The 12,333-nt window shown below is 54.5% G+C and overlaps 1 protein-coding gene across 12 annotated transcripts in view; it reads left to right on the top strand.

The window, feature by feature from the left end:
- The window catches only part of CRAMP1 (cramped chromatin regulator homolog 1), a 65,433-nt gene extending 53,399 nt beyond the window's left edge, over positions 1–12,034 (top strand). For 5 of the 12 annotated variants that reach the window (XM_033236246.1, XM_033236238.1, XM_033236244.1 and 2 more), the window contains 7 exons: positions 194–298; positions 543–721; positions 1,460–1,525; positions 2,065–2,299; positions 3,106–3,270; positions 5,033–5,178; positions 8,009–8,492. In XM_033236246.1, the coding sequence (XP_033092137.1) occupies positions 194–298; positions 543–721; positions 1,460–1,525; positions 2,065–2,299; positions 3,106–3,270; positions 5,033–5,178; positions 8,009–8,173 (1,061 nt within the window). In that variant the 3' untranslated portion in view covers positions 8,174–8,492. Of the gene's footprint in view, positions 1–193; positions 299–542; positions 722–1,459; positions 1,526–2,064; positions 2,300–3,105; positions 3,271–5,032; positions 5,179–8,008 lie in introns of all 12 variants that reach the window. The other 7 variants (XM_033236247.1, XM_033236240.1, XM_033236241.1 and 4 more) reach the window with 6 other exon arrangements.
- The last annotated feature ends 299 nt before the right edge of the window (positions 12,035–12,333 follow it).

Genomic DNA, 12,333 nt, shown 5'->3' with positions numbered 1-12,333 from the left:
GCTTGTGTCACGTTGGGGGCCTGTGTGACCTCTGACTCCTCACATTAGCATTTGGAATGTTCAGTGGCTTCCAGCTTGGCTCGGCTCCCACACTCCCAACAGTGGCTGTAAAGGAAGCCCCCTGCGGCCCCATCCTGCTGTGAGGGCACGGTGGGCGGGCTCGACATGTCTGCTTTTGCCCTCGCCCTCGCAGGGAGAGGTTCGTTCCGGCCCATCCAGTCTTCTCTGACCAAAGCAGCTCTGTCTCGGCCGATCGTGCCCAAGGTCCTTCCACCCCAGGCCACGAGTCACCTGGCCAGTAAGTCTGTACCTGCATGGCCACAGCCACTGAGTGAGCCTCTGAGGGATGTTTTTGTGACCAGGTTTTTTGAATGTCTTCTTCTCCAAATCATCATGTCGCATTACCCTTCACCGAGAACATCTAAGCCCTTGGCTCTTGCATTGACATGAGGTGTGAGGGAGAAGCTGTTCCCCGAGCCCTCTTGGGACATCTCATGGGTTGTCAGTAGAGCAGAGAAGTGCAGCGTCCTTTTTGTTGCCAGGTGCTATCGACTTAGCAGCTACGAGTGCCGGCATCCTCTCTGGGAACCCCCTCCCTGCCTTGGACCCCGAGGGCTTGTCTGGCATCTCTCCACTGTCTTCAGACGAGGTGGCGGGTGCCATCTCTGGGCAGGACTCCACTGGAACTCACCAGGATGGAGACGCCCTCCCCGCTGTGGGGGTGAGTATGCTTAGAAGGGCTTTTCGGCATTACCACCAACTTCTCGTGTGGACACCAAAGCCATGGGGCTGAGATCACCCTGGACTCCAGCTCTGCCTTTGGAGGAGAGTCTCCGGACTAGGGGTGCCATGGCGTGAGCAAGCTCTGTGTAGTACGAAGCAGGAGAGGAGTGGAGAGCCACTGAAGAAAGGTTGGGGACAGGCTTGCCATGTGGCACTGGAGAACCGAGAGCTGAGACTTTGTGGAAACATAGCTCTATCTGAGAGTGACGGTAACTAAGCTGGCAGCAGCGAGCCCACAACACTGCTCGGACCCACTGAGCATCCCTTTCATCTGGGAAGATAGCAGCCTGCATGGCCTTGGCCATTGCTCCTTTATGAGGCTCCAAGCACCTGGCTTCTCTGGCCTCCCATGGCCACTTCAGAGCTGCCCCAAGGAGGGTGAGGTGGGCTGATGCTGTTAAGACTCCAGGGAGCCCAGCCCTGCCTGCTACAAGGTTGACTTCCTCATAGGACTTTACTTGACTCTTGGAAGCAACAAAAACTTGCATGCACAGGACCCACACCTGAAAGTAGCCTTTCAGCACTTTCGACCTTAGACTCCTGTCCGTTTACTGCCCTCTGCTGTTCGGAGGCCAGGGGGAAGGAACACCTCTTTTTCCGGAACTCTGTCGTGGGCGAGGGTACGGGTGGCATCCGGTGCACCCTGCAGCTGCTCATGCGTGTGCTGTTCCTGCAGGGCTCCGAGCCGTTCGTCAGCATCCCTTCGAGGCCTGAGCAGGAACCAGTGGCAGACGGTTTCCAGGTAGAGTGTGCTCTTGGGCTGCTGGGCACAGCAGCTGCCCCAGGACTCCCTCCAGTGCCGTGAGCTGCCACCTGCAGTCATGCAGTGGCCTGGCTTTTCTCCCGGATTGTGCAGTGGCTTTGCTATTCTTCTGCCTGCTGGGCCAACTGCCCAGGGTGGATAAACGAATACAACTGTCCGCCACCTCAGACTTCCCCGCTCCCCTCTCCGAGGCAGGCGCTTTCAGACCCAGCTCTGGAAGAACTCAGCTTTCTGGGAGGAGGAGGCTGTCAGCTAGTCACTCCCCCAGCCCCCACTCTCTTTCTGGCAGCAGTCAAAGCAGGTCCAGGTCACTGCAACCTGACCTTCTGACTCTGCCATACTGAGTGTTTTGGGAGAAGTAAATTCCCCGAGTGTGTTCCTGAGTTGGAGGGAGGCGGTGACTGCAGCGCTCGTCACCCTATTGATTTGCCCACAAGCTAGGAGACTAAGCTGGTGTTTCCTCCCTTGTCATGGGTTCTGGTAGACCTGGTTGTGTCTGAAAAATACCTGTCTCCCAGCAGGGCTCGCCTGTTCTGTCCTTATCTGAGCTGCCTAAGGCCCCTCTCCAGAATGGCGTCTCCACACCGCTGTCCTCGTCAGAGAGCTCCAGCACCCGGCTGTCTCCACCAGATGTCTCTGCTCTGCTCGACATCTCCCTGCCCGGCCCGCCTGAGGATGCGCTGTCCCAGGGCGAGCCTGCCACACACATTAGCGACTCCATCATTGAAATCGCCATCAGCTCCGGTCAGTACGGTAAGGGCCAGGCGGCCTCACAGCCCTTCCTGTCATCAGGTGTTGATCTCCTGCCCCAGTGTCTGCCACACTTCCTAGGATATTCCAGTTTTGTGATTTTTACGAACTGAAAACCTGCCACCTACAAGGTGCTGTCTGGCTCCGGCAGGGACGTTGCAGGTGGATAAGGTACCTGTGGGACCTGAGGCAGCTGATGGCCTGGTAGGCTTGCTCCTGACCTTCAGGCGAGACAGTGGGATGGCCCCCAGGCGCTCTTCAGCCTGGGGATCACACAGTATTTTCCTAGTTGATCTTGAACCTGAGCAGGCAGCCTGTGGGTCTTGCACAGCTTATGAAGCAGTTGGACTGGCCCTGTGGGCTTTGGTCTCACCTGCTGTCTGGGACAAAGCTCCTGGGAGCAGTGGTTTGTTGCTCACTGGTGTGACGCAGCCTGTGGGTTCAGAGAGTTGTGAGTTCAGTGTGTCAGCATGTAGCCTTGGGCAGATCACCAACTTGTTGAACCTCCCCTTCCTAAGCAGTAAGTTGAGAATAAGGTACAGCTCCCAGGGCTGCTGTGGGTGCCATGAGGTGACTCACGTGGAATCCGTGGTGGCCACTGCTGTCACCTTCGCTCTGTGCTGCGCCCTTCCGCCCTGCAGAGCTGTTCTGCAGATGCTGTGCTCCTTACCTGCAGAGCCATGCCATCTATCTGGTTCAGCAGGGCAGAGTCCTGTGGCCCTGCTGCCTTCTCCGTGGTGGACTGGAGGAGTGAGGTGCCGTTCACCGCCCACAGCAAGGCATTTCTGATCTGGGGTCTTGGTTGGCAGGTGAAGGGGTCCCTCTTTCTCCAGCAAAACTGAACGGCAGTGACAGTTCCAAGAGCCTTCCCTCCCCGTCCAGCAGCCCCCAGCCACACTGGATCGCCTCTCCCACCCACGACCCCCAGTGGTACCCCAGTGATTCCACCGACTCCTCGCTCAGCAGCCTGTTTGGTGAGTGTATGGGCAGGGCTCCTGTCTCCTTTCCCAGAGCAGCAGGGGCTGGGGTCGGTGGGACGGTGGGTTCTCATTCTACTCAAACTCCCACGAGGACTGTTGGCTTGTTCACTTCTCAAGTGTTTGTATTTTTCTGAGTTAATATTTTTGGGTGTAATTTACATGTGGGTGTACGCATTTTTAGTGTACAGTTCACCAAGCTGTGGCAAGCACGTACAGCCTTGTAACCCACAACCCAGTGGAGACCTAGAATCTTCTCATGAGCCCAGATGCTGGGTTCTGTGTGCCTTCCCAGTGTGTTCAGGTACCTGGCCGCTCCCCACTAGGGTTCTCTCAAGGGCAGAAAAGGAAACTGGTATCTTGGCACGCTCTTGGCTCTTCTCTTTCTGTGGTCAGTAAGGTATTCAGAAGTGGGTGGTCCAGCTGCCACCTGGCACATTCTTGAATACATATTGGAGAGTTCAGAGGACATGTTCATCATCCTACCCCACTGTCCGTTTGCCCACTGGGTAGCAAGTGTGGCAGGAAGAGGGTGTAATAGGCAAAGACACACCCTGCTGCTGTTGCCTGCCCAGAAAGAGCTCCGGTTAGGATATCTGGGGTCTTCGTGCCCACAGTTGTACGGGGCCAGGGCTTTTGGCTGGGCACATCAGGCATGGTGGGCACCGTGCCTGACAGCCCTGAACCGTTGGGTACTTTGGGTCTGGGAGGTGCTGGGAGGGACCCAGCACCCTGCAAGCGTTTCTTTTGGTCTCATGTAGCAGTGCAGATGTTTCGACAGTCACATGTGAATCATGAAAAACTGGAAACAGGGCAGGCATAGTGGCTCATGTCTGTAATCCCAGTACTTTGGAAGGCCGAAGTAGGAGGATTGCTTGAGGCCAGGAGTTTGAGACCAGCCTTGGTAGCATAGAGAGACCTCGTCTCTACAGAAAATTTTAAAATGAGCCAGGTGTGGTGGTGCATGCCTATAGTCCCGGCAACTTGGGAGGCTGAGGTGGGAGGATTGCTTGAGCCTCTGAATTCGAGGGTGCAGTGAGCCTTGATCACCACTGCACTGTAGCCTGGGCAAGAGCGAGAGCCTGCCTTAAAAAAAAATTAAAAGGCCGGGCACGGTGGCTCACGCCTGTAACGCCAGCCCTTTGGGAGGCTGAGGCAGGTGGTTTGCAAGGTCAGGAGATCGAGACCATCCTGTGAATGGTGAAACCCTGTCTCTACTAAAAATACAAAAAATTAGCTGGGTGTGGAGATGGGCTCCTGTAGTCTCAGCTACGCGGGAGGCTGAGGCGGGAGAATGGCGTGAACCCAGGAAGCAGAGCTTGCAGTGAGCCAAGGTTGTGCCACTGCACTCCAGCGTGGGCGACAGAGCGAGACTCCATCTCAAAAAACAAAAAAAATTAAAGTTGGAAACAACCTGCATGAGACTAGTTACACAGAAGAAAGTATGGGAGTGGGGGATGGCAGTGAGAGTGAGAGACCGTGATGGGGGTAGGGGGTGGCAGTGAGAGTGGGAGACCGTGGGACTCATGGAAAAGATGTACATCTGTATGCATGAAGGCGTGTTAAACGAGAAGAGCTCATCACGGCGTGTTGAATCTCTCGGAAGCTCTTTGCACAAGTCTGTGGATTGGGGCCGGGGCCGGAGCTGGGGTTGGGGCCGGGGCTTGGCCTTGGCTGCCCCCAGCCTCAGGACCCTTCTGCTGGACTGGTCCAGACCAAACAGGGTTCAGGGTGTTTTCCTCTGGCCTTTTCTCTACAGCAAGCTTCATCTCCCCAGAGAAGAGCCGCAAGATGTTGCCGACTCCCATCGGGACCAACAGTGGCACCTCCTTGCTTGGCCCCAGCTTGTTGGACGGAAACTCGCGGGACTCATTTGTGTCCAGGTCCCTGGCTGATGTCGCAGAGGTGAGTGCATTGACCTCACAGCTGCACCTGGCCACCGCCCCTCGTGCCAGGGGTTGCCAGCATTCTTCCTGCACACCTGTGGGTTAGTAAGAGCTGTTTGCCAAGAGTGGAAGATCAGGAAACAGCATGTACACACTCGGGTCCCTGACTACTGAGAATGGAGAGATCTGGGGATGCTAGGCTGGCTCTCGTCCCCACATGCAGAATGACAGACTTAGTCACAGCTGAGCTCTGCAGGTCTCTGAACTGGGAGCCCTGGTCTGGCGTGTAGAGCAGGGTCTCTGAAGGCAGCCAGAGCCAAGTGGGGATGTCACCTGTCCTTCACCAGCTGTGAGATGCTGAGGTGCAGGTACCATTGTGGAGGAGTAAGGGGTGGTTGCAGCAGTTGTATTGTCGGTGCTCCCATCCTAACAGCAGGACCTTTGAGCAGTGTCTCTGTGTCACATTGAGCTGTGGTGCAGGGGAGCTGAGACGGGCTCTGCTGTCCTCATGCTTCTCCCATGCCCAGGGTAGTGATAGGAGGAGTCACTGGGGCAGGTTCTTGATGCAAAGGCGAAATGTGGTTTGTGACTGTCCTCTTTTGGCCAGGTGCAGCGTCCCTCTTGTTGTTGGCCAGGCCATCTGGTTGTAACCCCCAAGGCCTCCACCACATGGTTTGCATGGCATTCGTGGGCAAGTCAGGCTTGCAGGGTGAAGACAGGCCCGTTTCACTGTGATGTAAGGTGCAGAGTGGCAGGTGTGTGAGCAATTGTGTGAGGGCTCTATGGACAGAGAGGGAACTCCAGGTCCAGGAGATCACCTACATGGGCTTAGCCCGTGTGAAAGTCCTGGAGCAGCATTCCCCAAATCTAGTCCCCACAATGTTGGGACATTGGTAGGTGTTCCTTGAGGATTTTGTAGGCAGATATTTGAGGGAAACCCTGGATCCAGAAAAGCTCAAAACACCTGTTTCTCACGGACACCTCCGCTACCCAGTATCCAAATGAGAATCGTGACTCTTGAGATGATTAACTCATGGGCAGGCTTTGGAGAATTCCAAGCCAAGCCGTGATATGATATGACTGAAAATTTTAGCCAGATAATACACATAGACACAATTAATAGAGTAGACCTCCATCTCACAGTGTATGACATTTCTCAAACCTGTTTGGCCCCAGAATCATTATTCAGAGCACACGTTGGAGTCTGATGTTTCCCGAGAAGCTGGTCTCTGTCTCTTCCTGTGTTTGTGCGCATGTTCCTAAGTGCTGGACTCTGTGGAGACGGGCCTTGTGTACGAGCCCTGAGGCAGCATGCCAGGACCTTGCTGCTGAAAGGACGGGCCACAGCCCAGTGACAAGAGCCCCTTGGAGTCAGAAATGTAGAGTGTTAGCCTCACCCCAGTCAGAATTTGCACCTTTAATAAAATCCTGGGCAACAGATGGCACATGGGAGTGAGTAGCGGAGAAAGGGTGCAGTTAGTATTTGTGAAACGCTGCCCATTGCGAGTAATGCAAACACGTATTCACCTGCAGAAAGAGCAAGTCAGCGTTTAGCATAGAATTTTCCCTAGAGCCCTCCACTCAGAACCTGAGTGTGTTTGTCAGCAGATCGTCGTCCTCTGGAAGGATGGTCTGAGGCATTTGTGGATGAAAGGGCTAGTGTGAAGGGGAGGGGCGGGGGTAGAGCTGGGTGGCCCTGGGATGAAAGGGGTGGGAGCTGATGATGGACACACAGGGGAAGGAGAATTACCCTTTGCTCTGCTTTTGAAAACAAATGTTAATTTGTCTGACATTTCCCATAATAAAAGCATAAAATTTCATTTACGCCATAGCTCTACTCAGAATTTTCCAGACTTCTTGCATTCACGGTGTCACGCAGTTCATTAAGGAATATTTTCGCAGGGTCTACTGTGTGCAAACAATGGCCTCTGTCCTCATGAGGCTTCTACTCTAGAGCAGGACGCAGATGATAAGCGGTGAAAATGGCACATTCCACGTTTTTGCTCATGGGACAAGATCCTAGTGCTGAGGCCCTCCCGTCCATCTCCTCAGCTCCATGCTGCCTCACACACTGTGTCATGGCCACCACCTTGGTTGTACTTTTCAGTCAAAGCCTTTTCCTGTCTCAGGGAACATGCCTGTTGCTTCTTTAAAAAGGAACGTTCTCCCCACGTGTCCTCATGTCTCTGATGGGAACATACTCCCCACGTGTCCTCAGGACCGATGGGAACGTGTCCTTACCCCATGTCCTTGGGACTCCGACGGGATCGTGCCCTCCACCCGTTCTCATGCCTATGACGGGAACGTGCCCCCCACCTGTCCTCATGTCTCTGACGGGAACGTGCCCCCCCCACTTGTCCTCATGTCTCTTGACAGGAACATGCCCCTCACCTGTCCTCATGACTCTATGGGTTTTACCCCACCTCCAGCTCAGGTCCCAGTCCCTGGAGCACCCTTTCTGGCGCCCTTCCCCCGGCACACTCTCTCCCCTCACTCTGCTTCTGGTTCCGTAGGCTGCCCCCAGTCCCTGTGTCTGCTGCATACTTTCTGTCTACCTGTTGGGTGACTTCCCCCTTAGGTCTCATGACGGGCAGGGGAGACCAGCGCCCTCATCCCAGCCATCAGATGTGCCAGGCACACCATAGGTTCTCTGCAAGCACTTATCTAAAGATTGTGCGGGCAGGTAACAGGTGATTCCGAAATTCTCCACAGAGCCCTGGGCTGCCATCCATGGCTAGGTTCCTATGGTGGGAGTTGACAGGAGCTTCTCGTCCTGTGTAGGGACCCACCCTCCACTGAAGGGCCAGCCAGTCGCAGTGACTTGCTGTTCCTGTCTCCTCTTCCTGCAGGTTGTGGATTCCCAGCTGGTATGCATGATGAACGAAAACAGCATTGATTACATTTCTCGGTTCAATGACCTGGCCCAAGAGTTGTCCATCGCTGAGCCTGGCCGCCGAGAAGCTCTGTTCGATGGTGGTGGAGGCGGCCCAGCTGTCAGTGACCTGTCCCAGTGACCACATGTCCTGGTGGCGGATAAAGCCCTCTTCGAGCTAGAGAAAAATAGATCAAGCCCAGCAGCCCCAGAAGATGGTCTGAACAGAGGCGTCTCTGCAGCCCAGACTGTGCAACAGGCAGGAACGTGGCCACAGAGCTGCTTCCCTACAAGCAGCAGGCAGCGGCATCCAAGGAGACGAGGACGAATTCCTGGGAAGGGCCAGCGTTAGAAATCACTGTGGTGCTAGAGCCGTTCTTCACCACGCCCATGTTAGGGTCTGCATAGTGATTCCATTTCAGCCCGCCTCTGCCTCTATCGTTGTGTTGGACATTCCGCCTCGATCGTTGTGTTGGACATTCCGGTGACATTTCCTTCTGAGACAAGGGAGTATGTGTGCCTTGGTGTAGTTGCTGTGCACTAGGAGCTGTGATCTCCCTCTCTGCAGGGAGACCCCAGCCCCTGCTGCTTGCTTTCTGCCAAACCTGTGCCATTCATCAGCTGTGCCCTCTGTGGACTGTAATGGGCAGGACAGTTGGATGTGGCCTGGGCTCGGGCCGGTGGTGTCACACCCCAAGGCAGCGAGCGTGCGGATGCCGATCGCAGGGCTGCTGCGGAGTCCTGGGGACCTGGGCTGATGCCTCCCCTCCCTAGAGGCTTTGTTTGGACTCTTACCAGGGAGTGGGGGCAGGAAGAGTCCTGTACTATGCAGGTTGTGTGGACTTTACATGGGACCCTGCTAAGCTGGTTGAAAATGTTTTTCTTGTGTTTTAAGGATTAGGAGACATGGAAGAGGAAGAACGAAGTCCCCTCTGTAGTTGGTTTCCTTCCTGTGTCCCTTTGCAAGCTTCCAGGTGATCTGAGGTGTCATTTCTCCCTCCTGGGTTGACCCTTAAGTGCTAATCTGATCACAGCGAAGACTTTCCTGATAAGTTCGTAAATTCGACGTGTGACTGTGTGGCACTTGAGACAGACCTGCCTCTGCAGGGAAGGTGTCTCCCACGGGCATTGGTGTGGGCATGCCGGACACGCGCGTTCAGCCCCTGCATGGCTTTGCCTTGAGGCTTCTGTGTCCTTCCCATTTGGGACACCCAAGCGAGGGCCCAGACATCTGGATGTGGTCAGACCTCTCCAAACGTATGCCTTAGTGGTGGTCTCCCTTCTTGCGCCCTCTCGGGTGGCCAGCGTTCCTACTGCAGACGGCCCAACATCCAGTCTTTCCCCAGGACAGAGCTAACAAGGGCCCCTTTGCCTTCTCGGCCTCAGGAGTTCCAAGCACATGAGTCACCGTCCAGCTACATCCAGTGTGGCCTGGAGCTGCTACAGAGGTGTTGGGCAGGCCATACCTGTGCCACCATCTTTCCCCTCCTGCCTCATTTCATCCCCCGTGGCATCCGGGATTGATTGTGCTTTCCTAACCTACTTGGACCTACTCTCCCTCCTCCCCACCATTCCTCTTCCCCGACACGTAGCACGCAGCGGCCCTCAAGGCCAGCCCTGGCCCCTCCGCTGCTTCTCTCCCCATCCACAGTGGAGAAGGTGAAAAGAGGAGGGAAAGGCCTTTGGTGTGGACAAGCAGGTGGATGCCCTCTGTCCTGCAGTCTCACCAGCCCACCACAGCCACTGTAGACCACAGGCAGGCCCTGCACTGCACCAAGGGGAGGACGTGGAGAGGACAGTGGACTTCCAGGCAAGAGCTTCCTTCTTCTGTCTCACGAGTTTTTCTTAGAGCTCTTGCCTGAGCTGGCTTTCCTCCTTCAGACCTTGGCATGAGATCTTAAGCAAACAGTTCCAAACCTCTTGGGGGTGAAAAAAGAAACGTCGTGCCCCTTGATTGGGAGAGAGACAGCAGTGTTTGAACCACAGCGCTTGTGTTTTGTGCTAAATATATGAGCTTCCGAAATTAGCATCTCATTGAGCCAGAGAAGACAAGGAGATCTCCCTCTGTGTATCTGGCTTTGCTGCGTCTCTAGAGGGTTAGGATACCAGGCTGAGTTCAGACCACTGCTAGCTTTCTCATACTCCCACAGGCTGGACCAGGGATGCCAAGTCCTAACAGCACTGAGCTGCGTGCGCTTTTGCCAGGGACAGGAGGGTTTGTGAACTGCTTGTCAGGGCACCTTTTACCCCCTGACAGCTAAGTGGGGTGAAGTTTTGGAGGTCAGGATCTGCTTTTGTAGGCTCTTTAGACAGCACGTACCACTTGGTGTTCCAGCGTGGACTCGTGGGAGCAGCCGACTGCAGCCATTGCCATCCAGTGGGGAGATGGGTTAGGGAGGAGGATGGGCTGACTCGTCTCCTGTAATAAAGCTGACAGAGTTCTAGAGGATTCTGCCTCTCTATTAAACTAGACAGGTGATACGCATTTCCTTGCCACATTAAGGGAAAATGGTGTCATTTGTTGCAGGAAAACAATGGATGCATTTTCTCCGGGCCTAAATGAATATTTATATACAAACATAGGCAACTGTTAAAGGCTAGAATTTTCAAAAGATCCAAACAGAGACTTCCTGCATCTTCTGCCTTTCCAACAGAAGCAGTGATCGTCTCAGTGTGAGCCAGTGGCTTCCTTTGTGCATTTGAGCATGCTGTAATTAAGATGAGATCAGTTTCTTAGAAAACGCTTTCCCGAATCCCTCTTTCGTTGTCTGGGATCTTTGCTGATTCGCCTTTTCTGGAGATTGGGACAGAGCATCTGTGGTCCAGGGCAGTTAGTCCTCTGGCCTTGATGGTGGTGTGGATGTGTGTGATGAGCGGGCACTGCGTGCCTGGGGATGCCTAGTTCGTGGCTTCCTGGCTGTTCTGTTCTTCTGTATCTTGTAGCTGTAGGGTGCCAGCTCAGGTGGGGGGTCTTGGCGGCGTTTCTGTGGTTGGCCTCCTTGCTTTGCCGTGCCTCCAGGTTCTGGGCATGAGAGGCCATGGCCTCGTTTCTGGTGGATAACCTCTTTAGTTTAATAGCATCTTTAATTAGATCACAGCATTGAATTCAAAATTTCTTCTGCAAAGAAAGTTGTGGGGCATAAGACACAGGGAGCGAGGGAGGAGGAAGACAGTTGTGTTTTCTCTTTAAACCTTGAGCTCTGGCCGATGCATTTGTCAGGAAATTTGACACTTTGTGTTAAGAAAACAAGGAAAGAGGCCTGGCACAGTGGCTTGCGCCTGTAATCCCAGCACTTTGAGAGGCTGAGGTGGTTGGATCACCTGAGGTCGGGAGTATGAGACCAGCCTGACCAACATGGAGAAACCCTGTCTCTACTAAAAATACAAAATTAGCTGGGCGTGGTGACGCATGCCTGTAATCCCAGCTACTCGGGAGGCTGCGGCAGGAGAATTGCTTGAACCCCGGACGTGGAGGTTGCGGTGAATCGAGATCGCGCCACTGCACTCCAGCCTGGGCGACAAGAGCGAAACTCGGTCTCAAGGAAAAAAAAGAAAGCAAGGAAAGAGTAATTTTCAACCAAGGAAAGAAACCCACAGCGCACCCTTCGCGGCTGTCAGCGCTCTCCTGACATCACAGTGGCTGCCTGTCCTTGGGGTGGGTGAGGTGTGGGGAGCCAAGCCCCTGCCCCTGCCTCCCGCGCCCCGCCCCGCTTCTCTCCCTTCTCGGTTAAGCCATAGCGAGGCCTCCGCTCGTTTCAGATGTGAATTTGTTTTATAGATTATAAATATGCATATACAGTGTATGTATAAAGCAGAATGCCTGCCTTTCCTGGTTATTTTTTGTACCATATTGTAAATTATATTATTTATTCTTTACCAATTTTGGGAATAAAAGGTGTTTTGGTTATTTAATATAATAAGAGCTGTTAAACTTCTGTTTAAATTTCCAGTTCAACTTGTAAATGTTTTTATTGTGCATAAATACATACTAATGTTGATCTAAGGCCTGTCGTTTGTGCCTGTTCTTCAGGGCCGCGCGCCTGTGCGGCCGTCCCTGGTCGGCAGGTGCGGCCCAGGTGAGGCCCGGCGATGGGCGCGCGGGCTCCCCCAGGCCGGGCTTCCTCCCCAGGGCGCGGCCGCCGCAGGGCCCGCCCAGCCCGCCGCCCAATGCGAGCTCCCAACTCCGGGAGCGGCGTCGCCTTCCCCAATCGGCTGCGGGCGCGGCGCCGGCCGTTCAAAGCCTAAGTAGTCGGGGGGTGGGCGTGAGGGACGGGGCCGTGCCCCGATAGGCTGCGGAGGGAT

This window comes from Trachypithecus francoisi, unplaced genomic scaffold (assembly GCF_009764315.1).
Source record: "Trachypithecus francoisi isolate TF-2019V2 unplaced genomic scaffold, Tfra_2.0 Lachesis_group15, whole genome shotgun sequence".
In the NCBI taxonomy this organism is placed as follows: Eukaryota; Metazoa; Chordata; class Mammalia; order Primates; family Cercopithecidae; genus Trachypithecus; species Trachypithecus francoisi.
Note: the sequence above shows the minus strand (reverse complement) of the source record. Positions and strands in the feature narration are given on the sequence as shown.